Source organism: Sycon ciliatum, chromosome 1, assembly GCF_964019385.1.
Source record: "Sycon ciliatum chromosome 1, ocSycCili1.1, whole genome shotgun sequence".
In the NCBI taxonomy this organism is placed as follows: Eukaryota; Metazoa; Porifera; class Calcarea; order Leucosolenida; family Sycettidae; genus Sycon; species Sycon ciliatum.
In genome coordinates this window covers 16,664,804-16,690,878 of record NC_088643.1, presented here as the reverse complement: position 1 = coordinate 16,690,878, position 26,075 = coordinate 16,664,804, and the positions used below count along the sequence as shown (strand labels likewise).

Genomic DNA, 26,075 nt, shown 5'->3' with positions numbered 1-26,075 from the left:
ATCCACACAGTCAAGTAAAGCCAATTTAGTATCCGAACGTTTTCGTTCCCTTCCTACCATAACCGAATATTTTTGTTCCCTCCCGACCATAACCGAACGTTTTCGTTCCCTTCTCACCTTGGGAAGGGAAGGAAAACGTTCGGATACTAAATTGGCTTTACTTGACTGTGTGGATTGCGTCGGTGCTGACACCTTTTCTTTCGAAAGTTGGCCCGGATACGCCCGATTTTTTCCCCGGCTCCATTTCTAGTTCTGGTTGTTTTTAGTTCATAGCCTGCCGTCTTGGGCGGCCTGGGGTTACCAAGGTTACCCCAGCCGTCCAGGCACTACTACAACTGAGGTAGAGGTTGCGACAGGAGACTTGGGAGAAGAGTAGAGAGGAAACTGTCTGTGCATACGGTTGTTGTTGAGAAAAAATGCAGAGGATCAGTGGAGTTGAAAAATTCACGGTCCTGCCTCTGGAATCTGCTTCTGTTCATACATGCAGATGCAGTTGCTTCTGCATCCCTGTTCCAATCCATCAGCAGAGATCCATGTACATGTACATGTACATTGTACTTAAAAAAGTTCTTGGTACGATTCAATGCCGGATTTAGTGCCCTCGCGCAGTCAGCATAACCATCAGCAGCGTCAACAGCGGGAGCCTGCGTTTGGCACGGTTCACCAAACAACCCATCGTATTGCAATGCACGCAGCTGCTGAATGCTTATCCGGCACAGTGCCGCTGACTGCTAGTGTGGGTGGTCGGCCTTGTACTGGCAAAACCATACTCCTTGGCAATCAGCATTAGATTTAGAGCAGCCATCCATTATCACCTCATCCGGCCTCAGACAGGGCCCAACTGGGACCTAAAATGACATCCTGCTGTTGGCTGCGTCTGCCTCCTGGCCCCCTCCCTGGCGGTGATAAATTGTTTGGCACTTGCCACTTGGCAAACACTATTCAGCGTAGGAGCAGCACGACACACAGGGCTTGCTTTGTACTTCCAGCACTGCCATGTACATAATATGGTGGTACATAGCCATTATGCGATCGTGGCATGTCATGATACCATGATGGTTCACTGACTCCTCCTGTTATGTATTGTTTGTACACTACAGTGGCCAATGATATCAAAACCTGTCCACAAGAAGCTGCCACATGGCCTCATGTCATCATCATAGCAAACAATAGATCACATGACCAAATCACTTACAACTTTTAACTGATCACTGCATGGATGCCTAGTGGTAGCCTCTCAGGACGAACTCCTAGTATAGTATAGCTGAGGAATATCCAGAGCCGCAAACGTCCTTCCCAATTCAGCTGGCCAAGCATACTGCTGGCTGCCCGTGCTGGAGTGGAGGACTGTCTGTATATCTCTGTTGACAGTTTCTATCACATGCGCACCACTAGCGTATAGACGGTAGTACATGGTAGTACATGGTAGTACACTGTACTAGTACTAGTACATGTATGGCACTTGACTTGGCGGAGCGGATCTCGAGGCTTGCTCGGTAGATCTACGTATGGTCGGTACGACGGTAGGCTAGCCGGCTAGCCTCGCTTTGCAGCGCTTGCACGTGGAGCAGTCAACCATTCAACACCGCGTAGCCGTGGCCCGTGGCCCATGGCATGTGCGAGTCGAGTGATTGTATGTTGTCATCAAGATCACACATAATGAGGTCACAACACGTTCCACGTTGCAATCACTCAGCACTGGACAGTCGTCATTGCATAGTGCGTCTGTTGGACGTCGCCAACTACCAAAAACAACAGACTCGTCAGCGTCTTGCTCATCCCAAGGTTGTGGATAGTTACTTCATCTCTCGTGAATAGCTTCCATATGCCATCTACCTAGCTGCAGGATTCGCCATGGCAGAATCAAAACAATCCAGTCACTCACCGTGGCTTTTGCGTGACATTTTGCAAAAGCACTTCATTCAACTGCTTGAGCTGGAGGCTGGCCCAAAACCAGATCTGAGAGATGCAAAGAAACCTGAGGCGGAACTTTCTAGCGCCAACCAGTCGGTGCTGGTCGCAGTTGCCGCCTTGCTGGAAGTCGAAAACTTGAGGAAAGTGGCCAATCGGGTCTTCACTCCATTTTCCGGACGTGACCAATATGGAAATGATTCATTTTTGTCCTGCCTGCACGCTGTGCGCGAATTACCAGCGGGTTACAACAGAGGCTACCCACGACCCCAGACGACCTCTATTCTCGAAGAAGCGCTGGAAAAGCTGGAGATAGAAAAACACGGCGTGGCCCTCTTGGTCTGGCGGCAATTATCAGCAGCAACATCGCGATTGCCACCACCGGCTCTGGATGCGCACCCAGCTCTTCAGGTATGGCTCGTTGTGCCCGTAAACTATGGCGTTTCTGATTGTTTTCTTACCGTGTAAATTATGTATTAGCATGAGCATGACAGAGCAAGGGCACCGTAAACAAACATGTTTTGCCACTACATTTTCGTGACTGTCAGTGTCACGATGGATGAACGTTTTTCTAGTTCCACATAGTGTGTGGACGCGACTGAGCGTTAGCTTGGAATTATTTGTAGTAAATTACGACATAGCGTAATGTTGGTGATACCGATCGTTTTCAAGCGACTTTCGCGCGCACTACATAGTCATTTTGTCTCATGATCAGAACCATGTCATTGATGTTAGCATGTTGTATCGTGTAATACAAGTCATTGGACTATGGTTACTCGAAATGTGTCAGTGTTTGAAATTTTAGGTACTACTGCTAGTATTAGAATGAAAGACGGATGCATCAAAAGTACCGAAAATATAAATACATGTACATGATTGTACACCGACACTGATTTGTGAAATCACAGTACACATGGTACATGTATATAGTTGTCAGTGCTACACACTGCACTGACAGTCTGTAGTACTAGTACACAGCAAGGAGTTGTGATACAAGCGCTGCTGCGCTGGGACCGGCATACACAATGTCCCAAACGCTTGAAATCGCCGGTACTACTAGACAGCTGCACGGTGCAGCACTGGTTGGATGAGTGACTGCGCTATTGAAGTGTACTTTGAAGTACAGCCGTGTACTTCTTTTCTGCGAAATAAAGAACTTCAGCTTTTAGGACATGCACTGCACATGCACGCAAACACACACACACACACACGTGCATCATTTGAACTGAGGGAAACAGCAAACTTCGTTCTCACTGCAAGACTGAGAAATTGGTTGCTTTTAGTTTTACAGAGACCGCGGCCATTTCGTGCCTTCGCATCAGCGCAGCTACCGTCTCACAGTGATTGTCTGCATGTAAAAGTAGTACTTCAAGTATAAAGTTAGCACTCTTTGGAATTGGAAGTAACCCACACCACTATCAACCTGTCTGAGATGCAGTAGAAGGCTCAAACCTCCCTGACTCCAGTGCCAGTGGTACCGGTATCATGAGTCAAGGTCCCATAATATGGCACCCGTGTTTCTCCCGGAAAATGCCAGCCATGCCACCCAATCAGTCAGCGAGCAGTGCACGTGCCTGGATGGCAGTTCCAGTATTGCATCATGTACTGACAGCACTGCTGTCCTGCTGACTGCTGCTGGTACATGGGCATGGAATGCTGACTGCACCATACTGGGCGATGGGCATGGGGATACCTGGAGTACGGGGGATACCTGGAGTACGAGTGCTGACCACTGATATGATGATTGTGGAGTGCTGACTGGGGATGTGCGTAGTGCTGACTGGGGTCATGTGGAGTGCTGACTGGGGATATTGACTATTGTGGAGTGCTGACTGGGGTCATGTGGAGTCCTAGCTGGGGGTACCTGGAGTGCTGACTGGGGTCATGTGGAGTCCTACTGAGCTGGGGGTACCTGGAGCCTACGGTGTTCACTGGGGGTGTGTGGAATGCTGCCAAAATATTATTGGCAAAATGCTGTCTGTTGCAGTGTTGGTATATTATTTGTGGAGTGCTGGTGCCAAGTGCTGGTACATGGAGAAGAGTGGCATGTGTGACTGAATCATGGTGATGACAGCTGGGGGAAACCCCTACAAGTTAGGCAGCATGCACGTGCTGGGCTCCTATCAAACACTGTAGCAGTGAGAACACTGTCTTGGTAGAAAATAATTTGGTGATCTAAGTTCAGCTCGGTCCGAATCCATTTTTTAAACGAAATGATTACTTGGCATCCCAGCCTCATAGTGGTAATACTTAACATGGAGTGCTCTCCGTTTTAGGTACAGCCTCAGTGTACGTGTCTTGTTCTTTACTGAAAATGCCGAATTATTTAACGCTCAACCGAAAATACCATCATCACATAGTACTGTACGTGTATTAGCTGGTCTTGCACTTGCAGCCTGGCGGGCCAGGCACACGCAGGTGACCAGTACCAACTTTCGTGCGTGCTCAAACTGATTGATGTAAGCACAGCTGTACACTGCCCTGGGCTAGAGTACCATGCACTGGGCCAAGGGACTGCAAGGTCGACATAAACAAAAACAGTTGCGGCTTACAGCCAAGTGTGTTTTTGCGGCTCCACTTTCCTAGAGAGGCTTAGTTGTGCCATTGCTGTGTCCAGTACAAAGTGCCTGATCTGTCACCGTGGACGTTGAGTACTCCACGCAGCCCGAGGATACTGAGACCATAAATACGTATTTGTAAAGGAACATTCTTTGCAAAACACCACAGTGTTCTATATTTGTCAGTACTGGCTAGTCTTATTGCTAAATGCAGCCCTGCAACGCCATGGGGCTGTGACAGTGCATAGCACCCTAGGGGCGGGCAACAACTCTAGCTGACAGCCCCATGGCATTGCCCACTACTGCTCTGTGTTGGTTGTCCTAGGCTTAGACTTGAAGCAGGGTACATGGGGCTAGTGGTCACTTTTGGCTTCTTGAGTCCCAGAGCCCCGACCTAATGCGTGGTGCTGTCCTCTGCTTTCTTTTGCTGCTGTTTCAGAGTGTGGAGAGAAACTATACGGATCTGGGCACTGACCTAAAGGCAGCCTTGGCTTCCCTGGTCAGTTAGCTGCCATGGGTGACGCACTTGGGGGGAAACCCATTGGCATCCCTGCTGCCGCTGTAATTCTAGTCTGGCTGTCTGGTGTGCTGCCACTCGCTGGCGGGGATTGCCGTGTGCGTGCATGCATTTGCCGTCGCGCATGGTGTGATCACGCTCAATTGCCGCTCAGTGTGCCGCTACTGCTGTATTGCTAGGCGGGTGAGGTAAGGCTCTTGTCCACACCCTGCACTGGCCACCTGTCTCATTGTGGCAATGTCCCTGCCAGTTGGCGGACGGGTGGTCATGGAATGCAAGGAGACCCCGCAGCTTTTGCAATCCCTTGCTCAGCCTGAGGCGGTGCAGGTTTTGATCTCCTTAGCCCTGGGTTATTTAAAAATCCATGCAGTTTGTCTGCTGCCCAGATTCAAGTATATAGCAACATCTGACCGTTGGCTCAGCATTCCAATTAATTACTTATACCCTGGTCAAGCTGCAACACGAATGCAGCGTGTCTTCACGCGCACGGCCCACTTCAATATAGCGTTCTGTGGTGTGTACCTCAGTGACCTATAGTAACAGCTTGCACTGTCTTGGACGAGTATAGGAGGCACCTGTGCTCACTCCTCTAGTTCTACAGCTCCGGTGGTGGCTCTGACTCATGGTGTGTGCCAGTGTACACGGCGGTGCACTTGGCCCTCGCATACCTGTGACTTTGTGACTACTGTGCTTTGCGTTGCTTTGTTGCTGACAGTGTGCCGTTGACGATGAAACAGGATCCGAGCCAGAACTCCCGATGGATACCGGCAGGGAGTACAACTTGCCTGTTGCGCCGGTGAGTACTGCAGACTGCATAAGGGTGTATTGCGCAAAGTAGATGATAGGCTACGGAATCGAGCAAGATTGCTGATGTACGGAATTTCAAAGTAGGATTTAGGAGTCATTTTGCAGCGCCCGTGCATGGCGTGTGAAACTGAAGACACTGGAACTTCCTCTGAGCATGAAGTAAAGTACTTCAGTGTGTTTCTCACCATGCAACGTGTGCATCCATGCTGAAGTAGCAGGCATATCCCAGGATGCAAGCTTAACCATCCCTGCACCATCGAAGTCTGGCCCTTTCTTAGGTCGAAGCATGCCGGGCGGGAAGTCATATACACCTGTGAGCAAGTCACAAACTGTGTTGTAAATGCCCTAGTACTTATGTGATTTATCTTTCATATATTTATTGCAACATTTCAAGACTTTTTAAGACTCAGTGGGAACACTGGCCATTGTGAAGAAAGTGGGTGTTAGCCAAACACGGCAGATAAAGAGAGGTTGTGAGGAAAATAAGTAAAGAAAAGTAACAATAGGGATATGTCGTAGAGTTAGTCACTTTGTGGAGGTATCCTGGTACAGTCCTTGTTCTGGGCTTACTCTATAGGGCTTGAAAGTGCTACATCACAGCATAGCAACAATTTCAAAAATTCAAAAATTGGATCCACTTGGATCCAGTTTTTGTATGGATCCAAGCACATTTCAAGCGGTCTTACCCACAGCAAGGTGATGTAGCCAGTGAAACTGACTGATTTGGCTACTGGGGGCGGGGTTACAACCGGTGGCGAAGTAAGGCCTCGTTTACACGACAACGATTGAAAAACGTTTTTGTCAAAAACGTTTTCAAAAGAATACGCTTCCACAGATTTTGATAAGAGCGTTTACACGACAATGCTGAAAAACGTTTCAAAAACGTTTCAAACAAAAAGCGGCTTCAAAGTGTTTTTCAATCGTTTTCGTTCCGTTTCGTTCTCGTGTAAACGGCAAAAACGTTTTACTAGTACGAGCCTTGTACTCAAAACATGCCGCCGCCAGCCTGCGCCAGGCCAACTTATTGCACGTGACCATTGCGCGCCGAAAAACATGTTGCAGTGTACACGATTATCATTTTCGTGTAAACAGCAAAAACGTTTCGAAAACGATTGAAAAACGTTTTTCAATCGTTGTCGTGTAAATGAGGCCTAAAAGTCACCCCTGCATACGACAGGAGTGGGTTGCTATGCACCCACATACTGAGGCAATAGCAAAGTCACACCTTAGTGGATCCAAAATAGAAATCTGTTGTCAACTTAGTACTCCCTGGCCGTTTTTGACGTCATCACTTTCAAGCCCTATTCTCTAGCGTGTAGCTGCGATTTGATGAAGAAACGATGCTTTGTGCCAGAAAGAGGCGCTGGAGTCTGTAGTGACAATACTAGTGTGCTTGTGTGCTCTGGGTGTGTGTGTGTGTGTGTGTGTGTGCGTGCGAGCGTGGTGTGGCGTGTGCATGTGTGTGTGTTCGTCTGTATGCGTGTGCTTGCATATACATGCAAACTCCTACAGGCACATGCAATTTCCCCGCCTGACAGTGGAGACGAACACGTCCCCTATAAGCACAACATACCCGGAGCAGATGTTGAAGAACCGGAAGAGGAAGAGAAGGAGGAGGAAGGCAGTGATGAAGAGCCCCACGAACCAGATATCGCTCTCCGTGACGAAGCAGCGTTGCCAGTTGTGCATGCCGTGTTGGCTCAGGTGAGGTTGCTATTAAACTAGTCATGCCCAAGATATTCATACACCATGCCGTATGAACAGAAATATACGTCCGGTATTTTTTTCATCTTTTTTTAAATGTCGGACTAATGTCGATTTAGATGGTGAGCCAAGGAAAAAATTGTAGCATGGAAATTGTGGGCACAGGTTATGCGTCTGGCTGTTCAAAATCTGGCTTAGTTGGTGGACTCGATCCCATAACCTGTGTCCGCAATTTCCATGTTACAAATAATGTCGATTTGTCCAGGTTTTCAATACGATTTATCATGTTTTGGTCCATGGACTAAATTTTCAACTGGACAAATTCCCTCTCTTTTGGAGTTGGACCGAATTTGTCACCGGCTAAATTTGCTGCCTGCACAGTAGTTTGATTTAGCTCTCCTTTCCTTGTCTGACTGTCCTTCATGTCGTTGTTTGAGCAGGTGCAGTTGGACGATGATGAGATGGCAGTAACAACCACCGCTGAGGTTTGCTCCGAGGACATTCCAGACGACGATGCTGTACTTTTGTACTGCCTGGTAAGCTGGAGAAAAGTCATGCACAGCACCCACAGCACCCGGCGTAGCTGAAAGATCGGAGCCATCCTCTAGGGGCTCTGTACTCCAGAAGTTAGTTTTACAGGCATCATCTTGTGCAAACCGGGTGTATGGCTGTATGTGTACAAATGGAAGCGGCTGGATTGCTACTTTGAATAATGTTTTCTGAACTCCCGTCGCCCATGCATGCAGCCGTCACCATCCGTCTCAGCCGAAGCTCGAGAGGATTTCATGGACCCGTTCGATGACCCAGAGTTCCAGCTATACGGCCGGCACGAGCTGACTGAAGCAGTGCTGAATCCGGTGTTGCCACCACCAGGTGGTCGACCCAGAGGACAGTCCGCACCAGCAGCACTATCGCGCCCTGTCCAGATCTCCAGGGGCGAGAAAGTACGAGCATGATTGTGTGTGTGTGTGTGTGTGTGTGTGTGTGTGTGTGTGTGTGTGTTTGTTTGTGTGGTGTGTACATGACGACATGGTGTATGTGTGCACGTGCGTGCTTGTCATTAGACACCCTTTGCAAACAACGTTATGTTGTAACGGTATTACCGTAAGGGGGAAAATATTGTGATTTGGACTCGACCTTTAGCAAGATGCACGCTATTTTAGTACGCTGTTGCCACGAGAATAGCTTTTACTTCGCGCGGTACAACTATTTATGTCACCATATACGCGATACAAGGTGAAATGCGTACGGACTCTGCAATATTCGGCCAAAAATCGTACCGTTGGTCACAACGATAAATCAGCCCCCATTAGGGCCTGTCCACACTAGGTAATAAAAACGGCGTGCCGTTTTAGAGTACGTGACGTACACGCGGTGCGCTGTCCACACTTCGCTCTGTCACCTGTACCACTACGTGTACCTGTTCATTTTTGTCCGTGGATGCACTACTGGCAGACACACAAGTGACTTGTAGTTGTTGTAGCGTGTTGTAGACCAGGCAAGCACTCCCTGGCTTGGTCTAGACCTATCCAGCTAGCTACAAAAACGAGTGGCGGCCCAGAGATGGCAGTACTGACGCCGAGCGCAAGGAACATCACCCTGATGAGGCTGAACTCTGTTCCAGGTACGGAAATTTGGCCACACTCTCGCGGCAGCGCAGCGTCACGGTCGAGGCCCGCTATAGCATCGCTTGATGAACTAATGGTTGCGGCCGCCGTGTATTTCCAGTAAAAGTCCCTGGCTTTGGCCTTCAGGTCGTCAAATTTCGTTTTCGTTCATCACAACTGAACAGGGTTCTACTTCCTATCCAAACAGTTTCACATACTCGCTCGTCAGTGAGTTATCTCTCTCTCTCTCTCTACACCACCTTCCTCTTCACCAGACCCCGGGATTTCTCTGCATGTCCAGCCACGACTGTATCCATGTCGCCTCAGAGTCGTAGCTGAAACGGACGTGTGGCATTATGAAAACGGCAAAGCAAAAACAAGCTGCAGCAGCTGGAAACAGCAAGAAAAAATGCGATCCGAAAACTCCACCGATCGACTCTCACACAACAAACACAGCGAAAACGGCACGTAGATGAGAAACGTGCTTTGTACAGGGGTCCTCGACTCACGTTCCGCGTGAATCCCACGTTCCCCGTTATCGGCCATTTTTCGTCACTCACCTTGGCAACAAGCATGTTTACGGCGTGTTTACGTGGTTTTCTACCTAGTCTGGACAGGCCCTAACGTTTTTACGCTGCAGCTTCAACTCTATTTGGGTGATCAAGGTACGAGTACCGTAAAAAAATAGCGTTACCGTTGTGTGCTAAGGGTGTCTAATGTCTGGTTAATTAAAAACTATGTGTAAGTGTGTATGCCTGACCCCTGGTACTGTATAGCAGGACATTTTCGGACGGAAATATTTTCGGACAAAGCCGAATTTCGACATTTCGTACGGATTTTATTTTCGTACAGTGGTGCATGCAAAATAAAAGCACTTGTTTGCTTGCGGTACGCATGTATAGTGTACATAACTTCACAGGAACAAATTTTAGTACGGAATTAATTTTAGTACAAAAGAGGGCGTGTACGAAATCGTACGAAAATAAATTCCGTCCGAAAATGTCCTGCTATACAGTATATCGATTGATGACTGCTGCCTTCTCACTTACCTCCCCTGCTCTGCCCCCGCCTCACCTCAGGGTGCGTGTGGCATTCGGGGTAACAGCCGTTAATATTGGCTGCAAAGTCCACTACACATTACCTGCATCTCGAACTCACTGTTCCTCGCTGTGTCTGTGTTTCTCTTCCTGCATGTCCTATGCATTCCTTGCAAAATTTGGGTTTGTGACCTCGTAAAAAAAGTTTTAGTGATTTTGCACCCTCGATGCATCTGATAGTATTGATATTTATTTCAAATTCAAATTTGGGCGGCCCTGGAGTTTGTTGACCTACACACACTGTGTTCATTCCCTAGACAGAGCGAGAGCTCTTAGATTCCAGGGCTTGGGCAAAGGAACAAAGGCCTTGGGTGGTGACCTAATATCTCGCAAACATTTCAAATTTTATATGAATTCAGTGCTGAAGTTGCCACAAATATACAGACACGCACACACGTGCACGCACACACACCATGTGACACACACAAACACTCCCTCCCTCTCTCATCTTGGGACGGTGTGAATGTGTGCTTGCGTGTCCGTAGGATGCCGAACACCGGGCGCTGATGCAGTTCAATGACTTCTCTTACCCGATGCCGAGCTTCTGGCAAACGGAGGAGCGATGCAAGAACAGACGGCGTGCAGGAACGCACCCGGCCTCGCGACGTGAGATGCGTGATCGGTGGGCAGCAGCAAGGCGCAGGGTAAGTCTCGCCTAGCCATCGCCATAGAAATCTCCACTGTCATTGTGAGACCGCGCACTTTTGCACGCTAAACTTCCCTTTTTCCCCAACCTGCTCCTGATCCGCTGATTTCTCTTAGTTCTCTAACCAGGCTAAATGAGCTGACTAGAAAGGACTGTAGACGTATGACCCATATCATTCTGAACTCGCAATGTTATCGCACGTACCGACCGCTTATTATCTTGTTACATTCGTCGATAGTTGCTTCATACTCAAGTACCTCGTTTCCATGTGTTTTCTTCTGCTATTAATTATTTTTACATATAATTCTGAAGATTTTAAAATGTTTTTTTCTCTCCTTTGTATTCTGTTGTTCGTCTGTGCCTCGCAGGGTTGCTGTGATTACAGTAGCTACTATTTCCGACGTGGAATCATCAAGGACGGTGGCGGCATTTCATCCTCAGCATCTGCCGCCGCGAGGCAGCCACCAGCAGCAGCGTGCCGCCAGATGGAGCGCAACAAAGAGGCGCACGACGTCATCTCGCGGCGTCGTGCTCGTTCACTCGGGCAGCAGCCGTTAGACTGTGCAAGTCCACTTCACTTGGATGTCCGCTCGGATCAGCGAGCCTTGTCGCCAAAGCCAGAGGAAAGCGAGGAGTTTGAGGAAGACGACTGCAGCGAGGAAGAGCTTGTGCAGGAACTAGGCACGGTTGGTTTCGCTCTGGGGCAGAGGGCGGCTGAGCCCCGGGAGCAGGTGCTGGATGGAGCGCTGCGACACAAGACTATCGCACTGGTCGGTGTGAGTAACGCAGAGGCTAGCACCATGCCTGTACCACCGACACCAGATGCTGCTATGTACTCATCGGCGTCAGAACCGCCTCTGCCCGTCACAATTACCGCTTCACCTCCACCTCCATCTGAAGCAGCGGTGCCTGCGCCTTCATCTGCCATGGCGGCATCGGCGCCCCCATCTGCAATGACGATGTCTGCACCTCCATCTGCCGAGGCGTTGCCTGTACTTCCATCTGCTGAGGCGTTGCCTGTACCTCCATCTGCTGAGGCGTTGCTTGCATCTCCATCTGCAGCCGTGGTGCCTGTACCTCCATCTGAGACGGCGGCGCCTGCCCCTCTTCCCGTAACATCCAGTGCTACCGTGTGCGACCCCTCTAGCCATGCTTCTACTCATGCTGTCCTAACTAGTGAAAAGGCGAAAAGTGCAACCAGTGGAGAAAATGCTGGTACGGGCGGGCCTGCACTGGCACCAGAAAGCCCAGTGGGCGAGAAACCCACGACTACTGAACCAACGTCTCACACCATCTCACCGTCGCTCGGTGTGGATGTGGATGCTACAGCTCCGGCGGCGGCAGCGGTGGCAACTGCCGCAGCAGCAGAAGACAGTGGAGGGGAGGTGAGAACGAGCTCTTTTGCATCCCTGCTGGGCCTCGTAGGATGCATATTGTGCTGGGATTCCGGCGTTCTATCGTAGCTAGGTTTTTACTTGTCGACACTGATGTCTAGTGATAATTGTGCTCTACTTCAGCAGGTTGATAAGTGATCGCCAATCAAAGCAACTTGATTCTTGTGATTCTGCAACTCATCGCGTAGTACAAAAATGCTCACACAAATGGGAGCAGAATGTAACTCGGATGGTGAGCCAATTAAATTATCGTGAAAAGAAGAAGGACAAAATGTTCGCTGACTGTATAAGATCTGGTTACGTTGGTGGACAGTTAGTCATAACTCGTAACATTTTGTCCTTCTTCTTTTCACAATAGATGGGAGCAGATACATCTATCCCATGTGGGCAATGCAGAGCAAAAACCTGCTCTTATACTGTCTAGAAGTAACTCAACTGCCATTGAAACATAGTGTTCTAAATACGTGTGCGTGTGTGTGTATGTGTGTGTGTGTTGTGTGTGTGTGTGTGTGTCTGTGTGTGCACGCATGTCTGCATACCATCTGTAATGCTCACAGGGGAGCCGCTACATCTCTCGCCTCGGCTCATTCCATAACATTGACCCCGGTGACTGCGAGACCATTCCCAATATCCAGGGTAAGCAAGGCAAAGACTTCCTTCGCCCGGAGATGAAGGCAGAGCAGAAGAATGAAAGAGAAGACGCCAAGAAAGAGGAAAAGGAACGCAAGCCGAAGAAGAGAGAGGAGGAAGAGAGGCACGGATGGCGGCGAAAACGCAAGAAAGGCTAGGCCGGGTTAGGGCATGTCGAACAAGTGACCGCACCGCAACGTGGATGCACAAGCACATTGTCTGTCGTTGTCGCAAGTTTACGTTTCCGCTGTATAGCGTCTCGGTATAGATGGTAGTCAAGCTGAGCAATGGCCATGCATGGTGTTGCGGACATACGTAATTATAAGAAAAAATACGTTCCTGTTGAACTGCGTCACTGAGCGTGTTTTGATCGGATTCTCTATATCTATTTTGTAGATTGCGTCAAGCTTGGGAACACGAGTAGTTGATAGTTTTTAAATTTTCGATTTTCCTGTGTACAACACCCATGGCAATTTATAGAAAATGAAAGGACCCATGGCAATGTGACCTTTTTCTACTAGCGCTATTGCCTACATGGTAATAGGAAAGTGACATAGGGAAATAATATATAATTTATCATATTAGGACATCGAGAATCTGTACTGTAGACCTTTGGCTAATTTAATAATAACTTTAGAGATATGGAAAATAGGATATTGTGCACCAGCTAGAAAAAGAACTTCCAGTCTGGTACTTGGACTTTAATGTACTTATGTCCTTCTCTGCTCAACATGGATATTATATGCGTTTCGATAAAATTCAAAGCATCGTATTCTGTGTGTGAGCGCAGCTGAGTGCGTGTCTGAGTTGCCCGCCTAGTCTTGGCAAGGCCAAGATAGCCTGCTGTAGTGATAGTGAGCTCATGCTTCTTGCAGTACAGCTGCACTGGGTGAGATCTGCCCCCGAAGCGCACTGCACCAGTTCCGAATACATCACTGTATGTGTAGGTCCCGGCAGCCGCATTCGTGCCACTTCCAGGGCGTCAAGGGCCGTGCTAGCTGAGGGCGCTAAATACGTCGCACTGCCTCAGATTTCACAGAGTGCAACTGCACATGAACCATGCCCTGGTCAGCATCCAGGCCAGTGAGGAAAAAGGGCTGCTACGCGAGTGCTGCATGTGTGTGCACTATCAAAAACAACTGCAGCAGCCTAAGGCGGATGCCTGCCTGCATTCGTTACCATGGTCACTTCCGTCAGAGAAGCACAATAATTATTAATACTTCAAAGTAGATATCAACAATCTAGAAGAGGAATAATTCAACACCCTCAATGCCCTCAACTGATGAATAGAGGATGAAATTAAAATAATTAAACAATATAATTCACACAACAAGCAAGCTCAGGACCAGCCCTGCTGCTCGGCTAGAATCAATAAAAAAAAGACTGCTCGTAGAAGTCAAGCATCCGACAATGCTGTGGGCTATTAGCAGTCTAGGTCATAAAAATACCTCCAGTAGCCACTACATAAGTACATATTCTGCCAAAAAGCAGCCAGCAGCATGATCCACATGCGCAGCATCTTGCAGCAGAATATCCTGCACTTGTACACGTACTACAGTACTATTTATTTCCTTTGCTCTGAAGTATAGGGAGGTGAGGAGCCTAGCCACGGACGGCTCCAATACTTAGGCTATATCAAATCCAAGCTCCTGGAATAGGACTCGAGATGTGCTGCATTGTGCGGACGTTTCTTCGCGTGTTCGCTACATTCGCTTGGCAAGCATGCAGACTGATGATGATGCCATGGCTGGTTGCACGACTGCGTACTCCGTGGGACAGCGGAAGAGACTGGATCCAGCCAGGCGACCACTGTAAGCGCTATACACTTGAGGTGGAATGCCAGTAGTATCGTGGAGAGAATCGGTTATGATCCCATCATGTTGGTGACGATGATGAAGCACTAGCTGCTGCTAGCAACGCTCAAGAAGCCAGGCAGCTAGGACATGTGACATGCTGATTGGGCTGATGGAGCTGGCCAGTATCCATTGCAGACACACGGTGGGTGATGTACTAAGTTGCAGTGCCGTGCATCACTCCAGCCCATGCACCCTGGTGCACTGACTACAGAGTAGCACTAAAGTCATTGAAACACTCCACTACATGTACTGCTATTGGAGTCTCAGACTGTTTGCCATGACCTCATCATGATGTCATTTGGGATTGGCATACATCCACTATGACATCATGGTGATGGCAGCTGCATCGTTGGCGCTGACCGCTGACTGCAATGCTGCTGAGTGCAGGCTATGTGTGTTCACCGCTTGGCCAGAACAGGGATGCGATGGCGTGACAAGCTTGACGTTCAAACGTACCCTCCGCATACTGGTCGGCAAGCTGTCGCCAGTCGCCATCGCGAAGCGGCATGCCTGCGAAAGCAGACAAGCAAACATCATGACTACTGAAACAGTGAAATAACTTGCCAGTTTTCTCGCCTGCAGGATATTATAGTAAAGTGGCGGGAGCTACTCCTTCATGTGACTAAATTAGTAGAAACTGTGATCGTGGTATGTGAACAGGAGACCCCAACAATTGAACAAGGCCGACACTATGTGACCCTTAGGTGCAAGGCGGTTGAGTGGAATTGGAACCAACATGGCTGTCCCGTACGGTCATGTGATAGATGCACCACAGCTCTGTACAACAGGTCTGTACTAGGCCCAGACAGATTCTGCTCCGCTCGCCTCGATATTTGCCGCAAAATGTTGCTGCGAAATCTTCGATATTTTGCCGAGCCTGATACAAGAAACTCGATATTTTGCTCCATTTTGCTCCGAAAAACGTGTCTTTTATCCACTTCCCGTACAATCCCGTACAACGTTTCATAAAAATCGCGGGGTCGGTTTCTCAACACAGGTTTCCACGCACGTGTCCCTGAGTTCTTCCAAAATCATGTCGATCCACAGTGAATCCCAGTGATATTTCGGTGACATGATCTCGTCCTGGGCAGTTTGTCCTGCTGAAAGAGTAAGAAACAAGGAAATCCAAGTATCAGGCATCGATTTTACCCAACATCTCGATATTTTGCTCCGATTTTGCCAGCAATTTCCGCTCTTTCAATTCTTCGATATTTTGCCGAAAGAATTGCCGGCAGGATCTGTCTGGGCCTAGTCTGTACAACAGGTCTGTCTGTCGGGCAGAGCGTAGAGATAACGCAAGTGTGGAACACACCGACAGGTTCACAGCGAGCATGGCCGAAAGAAAGCAGCTCATTAGAAAACAATCAAACCCCGACTGACCTTGGAGCGTGCTTTCCAACTCCGTGTCAGCGCCGGGTCCAGAGCTGGTCAACGTGATCTTCTTGATGCGGCAATGCTCCACTTCCAAGTCGAGGATCTGCAACACGCATCACAGCCACAATAACACAGAAATCACAGATTATCACAATGCCAACGGTGTCCGGCCGTTTCCAGAAGTGTCAGGACAAGGTGTCAGAGCAATTTCGAAATATTTAAGTGTTCCCTGCAACCCCATTTGCTTTCAAGTGACAAAATGCACACTTTCTGCACGTAGGAGCCTGAAACAAAAAAGGGAGAATGAAACAAAACTGGGCTCGCTGGTCCTCGTGTTACCAACATATGTGACAGCAAGGTTAGCACATGGACATGTTGATAGTCTTGCAAGGAACCGAGCTGGGCAACAAACCAAAAGATCATCAAGACATGCATGCAAGCATAGGTACGGTCTTACCGCCGCGTCGCCACCAATGGTCACCTCGTGATGCACGTGGAAACGCGGTGTCTTCCCAAACGTCCACTCCCAAGTCTGCACGAGCACGCAGGCACACGAGTGTAGAACAGATCACGTCATGCTGTAAATATACAACATTTCGGCTATATTCACTATCGGCACCGACCCAAAACGCCGAAGTTAGAACGCTGATGATATTTTTTCACATCGGCTTTGGTAATGTACTAGTAATAACCCCTTGCCGAAAATAAATCTCTTCCGAAATGTCGAAAATCATGAAAATTAATGACGAAATTTTTGCAGCGCCAAAATTTTGTATATTTACAGTATTTTCAAGTTACAACACACACCGGCACAGACAGCCAGCCAGACAGCCAGACAGACACAGACAGACACACACACACACACACACACACACACACACACACACACACACACACATCGGGAGAAGACAGACAGACAGACACCTTGAACTCCATGCAAACAGTTTCAGAACACGGGCTATTCAACAGTACCCGCAGCAGCACCCACCTCATACTCATCGTACAGCTTGTCCACTTCTCGCCAGGAGCCAGACAAAGACGTGGGTGGCGAGATGGATAGTACGGAGGATGTCTGAGATACAGCAGCACAAGAATGGATGAACAAATGCATGTAAACACATGTACACACACATGCACATATAAAACGGACAGAGAGACAGACAGGCAGACAGACAGACACACACATATTATAATGTTGCCAAGTACTTTTCCACTCTTGCGTACCTACTTGGTCCGCCCAGTTACACTTGGCGCTTATCTTCACACTTGTCTCAGGAAGGAAATACGAATATTTGAAGCAAGCCACGATCACAAAGCACTATGTACATGATTATTTACATGTCAGCAAGCAACTCAGTCGAAAATTCAAGCAAGTTACACATCCTCCTCGCCACTGTCGTCGCTGGAGGAAGAGCTCAAAAACGTTCGATCCGGACAGCTGCTGCACGTTTCATAGCTTGTTCCACTTCTCCTCGTCTCGAATCATGCTCAAAGGCAGTGCGTGCCTGTCACCTTGCCGATCAGATGCTGAGTGAGACTGCCTGCATGTTGGCTGTAAGTGTTATCCCCGTTCATCGCAATAATGCGACTTTGTTTGAGACAAAAAGGCAACGCCATATCATTATCAGTGTCCTTTTTTCAAATCGCCTCTTGCGCTTGTCGTACTTGCTGATCAGCACCCACGCGAGCCGCTGGTGCTTGTATATGCAGCGCAGTGATAGCTTCCGCTTGATGTAGCACCTGTACGTACTGCACCTAAGCCCTTATGCCGTGCACCAGGCTTTTCGGCTAGTTTCCTGAAAGTCCTTTGCACGAGTGTTTCCCTCAGGACTTGGTGTTTATTGATTAGTTCCTTTGCCCTGTCCACTGTGAGCTTCAAAGTGTGTCCGCCAGATTGGTCTCACTTTCTGGAGATGTCAACTTGAGCTGCAGTTTCTTCGTCAGCGATTTGCTGGTGATAGCCCTTCACTAGGCGCTGTGCACTGAGCACTGAAATTCAAGCTCGCGAAGCGCTTTTTCAGCTTTTCTACACCTCCCCGGGGTAAACAATCCTTGCCATCAGACAGCTGGAAGTAGACAGAAACTGTATTCTCCATCGCTCTGAAATGCAAACATCCTGACCTATTTTACGGACTCGAGCGGAGGTTGCAGTGTTTTCTTGCGCTGACGGAAGTGTTCGTCAGCGGCAGCTCCGTCAAAAAGACTGAAACGAACCGATCGCAACTTCTGTGATGGTTTGTGCTGCCATGTCGTCGGATGCAATGGTCAATGGTTATGTTCGGATGGTGAATCGGTGGTTCCATGCCGTGTGACACAGGAAGAACACCGAAAAACCAAGTGAGAAGATAAGCGCCAATTCTTGGCGGACCAAGTACACACTTGCTATTTTGCGGAATTTTTCTGGATTAGCGTGCCTTACTCGGTCGACCAACTACTCTGTAAGTCACAACAACACCTCGGAAGTTTGACAACCGCAAGGACCAAACTAAGTCAGTCAGTGGCCTAGGCTGGCTGCTTCATGGCTTCTTTCACTGAATCTGATTTCCTCGAGCAGTAGTGTACATTGCAACGCTGCTTTCGCGTGGTCTCTTTCGGAAGAGCATGACTCTGATCGAAAGACGAGCACCGAGGTTTCGGCCTGGGTGCTGCACTTTGCGTACTTGAAAAATAGTTTTCTAACGGTGTTGTCTAGGCACAGTAATCATTGTGGACATCATCATCATAAGCTCATGGGCCTACAGTCCATTTATTGGAAACTGGCACCCTAACTTTTTGGTATCTCCAACGCATAGTCGTAGATACCGTGTGAAAACAACTGTGCATCCTGCATTGTGTGACCCGTGCAATCACTCCTTGCCACATGCGAGGCCAGAAAAGTCCAAGAACAGGTAAACAGAACTTCAGCCAGGTTTTACAAGATTAGGACAGGTATGCCATGGGAAAATACATGGAGAAGCAGATCCCAAACCCAGATTTTTGATATTTAAAGTGGGGTTTTGATCCTCAATTCGGCCCAAATCGGACTTTCAAAGGGCCAGCGGGACTGTTTCCGATGAGTGGACTGTAAGGTCGTACAGACGCCAGAGAACAAGAGTAAGCAAGAGAGTACCAGCGAATTCTATCCTTGGAAGCTACAAACAACCGAAGACATATCCATGCCCATCCAAGACAAACCACTACCCAACAAAGGCAACTTCGGGGCGACCGAGCGCACGGACACGGAAAACAACGCCTTGAAAGATAACAGCAGCCAAATAGGCCCAGCGGAACTGGTCCGGTTGGTCAGGCCATGGCCGGACCAACTGAACTTGCTATTGGCCATCAACGTGTGTTTACTGCTGAGAAAAGTAAAAGTAAATTATCGTGTCCGTTCCCGAAGGGAACTCACGACGGCCGCTAACACCCGGTAAACCCTAGCAGCAGATGCAGCGCCTAACGGTGGGGTGAGTGGATAAGTCTCACAACCACTGGCACAAGTGCCGAGAACGACCCCATTAGCTGCATCCATGTACCCCTTGTGCCTGGCCACAAGTTCCCAGTTGACTGTGGGTAGCAGCACGGCTGGAAAAGCCGCTCCCAGGCAGGACTTGAACCAGGTACCTCTCGTATCTCAATCATGTACCAGGCAGGCACAGTGGGTTGGTCAAAGACCATGATTGAGATACTGCTGAGAGGTCATGTGCATACCCTCCACATTATACACAAACTGTATGAAAGGCTAGGGTATGGCCTGACCAATCAAACACTGCTTCTAACGGTCCTGCGGCAAACCATCAGGATCAACATATCGACCCCTGCTCCTCACCTTGCCGCCATCGGCTGTGTTGAAGTCCTGGACAAACCTATCGGCGAGCTGGGCACGGACCCTGTCCACAGTGCAGTCAGGTGCAAGGCTCTGTAAGTCGGAGATTGACGACCGGCGACTGGCAGTGGAAGAAGTACGAATCAATCCATCCTGTAGTTTGGGGTGAGGTGAAGTTTCCAGAGAACACAAGCACAACAAGAACAAAGACATTTCCGAGTGGGTTACAGGAGAGAGATACAAAGATAAAGATAGATAGGCTACGGACAAACGGAGAGGCAGGGAGAGATTCGCTGCATACACTGAGGACATCATGATCACACACACACACACACACACACACACACACACACACACACACACACACACACACACACGCACGCACACACACACACCTGTAAGGTTGGTTCCAGGGATGAAAACAAGGCATGGCTATCAGCCTGCACCAGCAGAGTGCAGTGCTGATATGATCCCGGCGTTGTGATGCGGGCAGCAGATCCAGATATCTACAGGAACACACACATGCAAACACACACACACACACACACACGCAAACGCACACACACACACACACACACACATGCAAACGCAAACGCAAACGCACACGCAAACGCACACGCACACACACACACACACACACACACACACACACACACACACAAAAGAGCAATATTCAAGCAAAATACGTGATTGCACTACAGTGAACCTGGCCGTACCAAACCACACGCAGCACCATACAAGCAATCAGAGTGTGACATATTACACACAGACACACTCCTGGCAACACAGCAGCACGCACAGCAAGTAACTGAAGTCAAGGGTTCACCTTGCTAGCGTCCGGAAGCCGCATATCACCCTTGTCGCTGACTTTCAGCTCAATCGCGGGCCATGCTGAACGTAGACACTCGGTCACCCACTCCAAATGGGCGCTGCGCTTGTAGCGATCCTTGGGCGTCAAGAATGAGATGTTCAAGTTGCCCAGATCCTGCGCAGCGACAACAAGAAAGGAAGAAAAGAACATGTGCGTGCATTCACGGAACTCCATCTGCAGTGCTGCTGCCTGGCCCTGGAAATCCCCATCACTGACCATTGCTACACCGTACTCAAGCAGATAGCACGTGTCAGTGTGCGCCGCACTCCGACTCGGCATTACTGCCATATTCACATGTAAGAGAACAGTTACGCTCGTACTACTTGACGCCACATAGGTCGAGGTTTCTCAGCACACATGTTCACCGAAATGACAATCCAGTGGATCATGAATAATTCATGATCACCTGTCGTTAGTTCACAACGCACGGACAACAGGTCACCTACGTGATAGACAGCACCGCCGCCACTGCGGCGACGAGCCAGCGTGACATGATTCCGTCGAAGGTAGTCCAGGTCAGCCTCTAGCCAAGGATTCTGTATGCACACATGCACACAGATGCACACAGACAGACAGACACACACACACACACACACACACACACACACACACACACACAAAAAAAGAAACAAGCAATGTGCATTGTTATACTTTTCGACATACTTCTGGCTGTATTTTTCCAAACCAGACGCGAACAATCTACTACGGACGCAAGAGTAAGTTTTCCGACACTCCGAATGCTGGATGCGAATCGACCAGCGTTCGCCTCCAGTGCCCCATGCATGTGATACAGGTATGGTGTCATTCAAGCAATTGAAAGCCTGACTTGCAGCTCAGAATGTCAAAAGATACGAATTTTGGGCCTGAAAAGGGAGGGGTGCGGCTAACACTGCAGGAAATACGGAAGTACAGAGAAACCTGTCAAAGACGACCGCTCAAGGGACCTTCAAAATGCTGTCTCTGCTACCAGGTGGTCTCCTTATCCTGTGTCAATTGACTGGAAACAGCATCCCTTGGTCCTGGTTCCAGTGGTCTCCTAGGACAGGTGATCGCCTTAACCAAGTGGTCGCCTTAACAGGCTTTACTGCACCTAAATAAAGAGCACTGATTAGATCATTGCACAGCAACTACTGTATAGCAGGAAATTTTGTGACGGATTTATTTTCGGACAAAGCCGAATTTCGACCTTTCACACGCATTTTATTTTCGTACTGTGCTGCATGCTAAATGCACGTGTTCGCATGCAGTACGCATGTATAGTGCACATATTTTCACATGAACAAATTTTAGTACGGACTTAATTTTAGTACAAAAGAGGCCGTGCACGAAATCGTACGAAAATAAATTCCGTCCGAACAATTCCTGCTATACAGCACCCTGTGCACGTGCTTACCTGCATGCGGCCGATGACCACCTTCAAATACATCAACGAGTTGTTGAAAATCCAGCAGCATACACACAGACACAGACACACAGACATACACAGACACGGAGACAAAATACACAGAGTATTAGACAGACAAACAATAGAGACAGACACAGACAGACACAAAATATGTTTTAGAACCACAAAAAGCAATCAGCTCGTGATTCAGTCTTGGTTCATGGCGGCAACGCATAAAAGAAGCACAGGAGATTGAGCGCTTGTTTACTGCGGCAAGAGCATAAACTCCAAGAGTGTGAAATTTCACTGCCAGTACTACTGTCCTGACAAAATCTCAAGCTGACGTCATTTTCATGATGCGATACGCAGTTTACACATATCATCGGACGTATCCTGGACCAGTGGCGCACAAATCCTCATTTTGATCCTGTACAAACTAGTACAAGGAAGCAAGTGTGATGCGTCGACAGCCAGTACAAACGCCGTAAACCACCGGTGCGAGGAGCGTTGCATCATAAAAACAACGCCACCTTGAAATCTGACGGGACGGCAAGCATGCGGGAGTCGCATATTCTTGGGGGCATATGTACTCTTGGTTGCGGGCAGAGGATTTAGACGGACGGTAGTTACTTAACTGGTACCGAGTGTGTGTGTATGTGTGTGTGTGTGCATGCGTGTGTGTGTGGTTGTATATATGTGTGTGTTTGTGCACATGTGCATGTGTGTGCGTGTGTGTGTGTGAGAGAGAGAGAGAGAGTGTGCGTGAGTGCGTGTGTGTGCGCGCGAGCGCATGTGTGTGTGGGGGGGGGGGGGGGGTGCACGCACGCACGAAACAGTCACATACAGATGGAGTGTTGACATAGAATAGCAACACCATCCGGTCTTCTCTGAGAGCATTCAACGATATCCTGATTAGATGCACAAACACCACCATGTACCACACACACACACACACACACACACACACATGCGCGCGCGCACGCACATGCAGCACATGCAGCATGCACATGCAAACGCATACACATGCATGCACCACACACACACACACACAGGCAGACAGGCATATACTTATGGCAAAAGCTCCAACAGCCGGACAGCCACTGTACCATGCGCCCAATAGCAAAACAAGAGTAATACTCGAGTTTTCACGAGTTCATTTCCGTGCTCCACAACCAGGGGAACGCGCCAGTTCTTTACCATCGACTCGCTGCTGAGGTGCGACCACTGGGCATCTTGCAGTGCAGCCAGTGGCAGCTAGGCTGTATGTCCGACCCCCGTCACCCCGATCCCACATTCTTACCACGCACAGCAAGGATCGGAATCGAACGAACGCGGAACACGCTAGTCCATAACCGTTCGTCTCGAGTGGCACACACAGTCGTGATACCTCAGTATGAAGTACAATCATTCCCAGCAAAATTGCCCATTGGGAAATCCCTAACAAAATAAGAAAATAAATAAATAATAATAATCATGTACAATAAAACCTGCGTTTGCCGGACCCTGTACCAAGCGGAATCCTGTATTGACCGGACAAATTTTCAGTGCTTTGGATCGAACGTGCATCCTGGATCAAACGGAACCCTGTCACATCAGAGCAGTTCCGCTGCACGAAGGGTGTCCAGTTAGGGCAGGTTTTACTGTACCTGCAAGGCCCAAGACCGTTCGTACTTCACAGCCAAGGCACTGTATTTCAACAGCCAAGGCACTGTATTTCAACAGCCAATGCACTGTATTTCAACAGCCAAGGCACTGTATTTCAACAGCCAATGGACTGCTATAGCATAAGATGCCGCGGTGTCTTGTATAAAAGCCGGTGTCTTATTTAGAAGCCCGTTTTGAATACAAGCCTAGTTTTTCGAGATGCACTGCCGGCACATAAGCCTGGTTTTAGTGTGGACATACTAGTACAGTGCTGGCAACTGAAATCCGACCCCCCCCCCCCCACAGTCCATTCATCGGAAACTGGCCCGCTGGCTTTTGAAAGTCGAATTTGGGCCGAATTGAGGATCAAAAACCCACTTAAAATCTCTAAAATCTGGGTTTGGGATCTGCTTCTCCATACATTTTGCCATGGCATACCTGTCCTAATTTTGTAAAACCTGGCTGAATTTCTATTTCCCTGTTCTTGGACTTTCCTGGCCTCGAATGTGGCAAGGAGTAATTGCACGGGTCACACAATGCAGGATGTACAGTTGTTTTCACGATATCTACAACTATGTGAGAGAAACACCAACAAGTTAGGGTGCCAGTTTCCAATGAATGGACTATAGCGGTGCGCTAGCCGCGTTAGCGATTCGTACGAGACGTCGGATTTCAGTTGCCAGCATTGTACATAGACATACCTGTCTTGTATTGAAAGGCTGTCTCATATAGAACCCTGCAAAAATTCCCCCCAGAAAGTCATACGCGACTTTACGGCATATATTTCAATTTATCTACTTTCATTTCAAATGTCGGCGTAGTTTATTCTTTCACTCTCTTTCTTTATTACTTTCTTCATTTTTTCTTTCCTTCATTCATTCTTTTTTCTATGTACTAATACATTGGATTTGTTTTTCCCTTGTCATGTCATCATTCCCACTCATATACAAATACATGTACTGTCATAAAACAGAACATGCAAGATTCTTGCTTCAGCACATTCACTCACATTTTTTTCATTTTTTTTCTTCGTGAGAACTAGAACTGGTCTAGCGAGAAGGCATTCTCCTACCTGTTTATCTGGTGAGGTAAAATAAAATAACGACAGCAATGCTACTATGATATTCAAATGTGCACAGATGGAATTTGTTAACTTACAAAATCTATCATTACGAAGTCGAACACAAGTAATCAGTTGATTGTGAACATGTTTTCTATTGTTTTCCTTCTTTTTTTACTTCTATTTACAGTAAAGTCTTGTATAAAAGCCGCACTTGAATAGAAGCCGCCCTCGAATAGAAGCCGCAATTTTGGGCCCATCAAATCACACATAAGCCTGGTTTTAGTGTTGATATACATAGAAATACCTGTCTTGTATAGAAGCCTGTCTCAGATCCCCCAGATAGGCGTTAGCCTTTGGGTAATCCTGAAATAAAGATTATTATATTATACATTATATATAGAAGCCTGCAAAATTTCACCAAGAAAGTCATAGAAGGCGCGGCTTTTATACAAGACTTTACGGTATTTTCATCCATGCACACTTCATATCTTTTCAAAGCATTCGTCTAGGGATTGAGTTGAATCTTTTACATAACCTTGTTACATTTGCCTTGAGTTTCTTTGGATTAGGCTTTTTTCAAATTTTCATTTTGATTTCATCGTCGAGTTTCATCCCTTGTATCTTTGGTTTTCTTCCTTCTTTCCATGTCGTATTGTAATTGTTTGAATAAACCCGTTTTGAGAGTACTACAAGTAATCAGTTGATGGAATTCGCAATTCGCAATTCGTATTTCAGATTTCCGTTACTCTATCGCCCTACCATTCCTCAAGTGCCAAGTTCCACTGGACGTTGGTGCTGCGACTGAACAGAACAACCAAATCGCCCCATTCTTCGACTTTGTTGACACTGGTGTCTTGCCACGAGGACGGTTTCTGGACCACTCCTCGACGTTGACCAGAGAGCACACGCTCGTCTGGCCATGCACTGCTTCCCCGCGATAAAGCATGAATGCTGCTCCAATACAGCGAGCCAGAGCGGAGAAATTTAGCACAAGGACAACACGAATTCCAGACCAGATTCATTCTGTCCACCCTTGATTTGAAAATGATTTGAAATAATTTTTGAATACGCTATGTTACGTACATACTGTCATACAGACCAGAGACTCATACCGGTGCAGTGCAGGGAGTCGTCAAATACCGGTATTTGACGACTCCCTGGTGCAGTGTGTTGTTTTTTTGTTTTTTTTGTGCGATCAATCGTTGTAGGA

At 48.1% G+C, this 26,075-nt stretch overlaps 2 protein-coding genes across 4 annotated transcripts; one reads left to right on the top strand and one right to left on the bottom strand.

The window, feature by feature from the left end:
* Positions 1-1,715: 1,715 nt before the first annotated feature.
* LOC135815206 (uncharacterized) lies at positions 1,716-13,635 on the top strand. 3 transcript variants are annotated; one of them, XM_065328471.1, is made up of 9 exons: positions 1,717-2,322; positions 4,909-4,968; positions 5,702-5,782; positions 7,306-7,497; positions 7,938-8,033; positions 8,244-8,441; positions 10,687-10,845; positions 11,216-12,232; positions 12,799-13,635. In XM_065328471.1, the coding sequence occupies exons 1-9, from the start codon at positions 1,855-1,857 to the stop codon at positions 13,027-13,029; spliced, it is 2,502 nt and encodes an 833-aa protein (XP_065184543.1). In that variant the 5' UTR covers positions 1,717-1,854; the 3' UTR covers positions 13,030-13,635. The 3 variants fall into 3 exon arrangements, with proteins under 3 accessions (XP_065184551.1, XP_065184543.1, XP_065184559.1); XM_065328479.1 differs by lacking the exon at positions 8,244-8,441 and having other exon boundaries at positions 1,716-2,322; XM_065328487.1 differs by lacking the exons at positions 1,717-2,322; positions 4,909-4,968 and adding an exon at positions 4,986-5,174.
* Positions 13,636-14,064: 429 nt separating this feature from the next.
* Positions 14,065-25,896, bottom strand: LOC135815227 (lipoate-protein ligase A-like). The gene is made up of 11 exons (XM_065328499.1): positions 25,625-25,896; positions 23,003-23,066; positions 22,168-22,188; positions 21,221-21,310; positions 20,730-20,888; positions 20,299-20,409; positions 19,907-20,056; positions 17,090-17,173; positions 16,559-16,633; positions 16,108-16,204; positions 14,065-15,237 (listed from the first exon to the last, which is right to left on the bottom strand). The coding sequence occupies exons 1-11, from the start codon at positions 25,885-25,887 to the stop codon at positions 15,116-15,118; spliced, it is 1,236 nt and encodes a 411-aa protein (XP_065184571.1). The 5' UTR covers positions 25,888-25,896; the 3' UTR covers positions 14,065-15,115.
* Between the last annotated feature and the right edge of the window lie 179 nt (positions 25,897-26,075).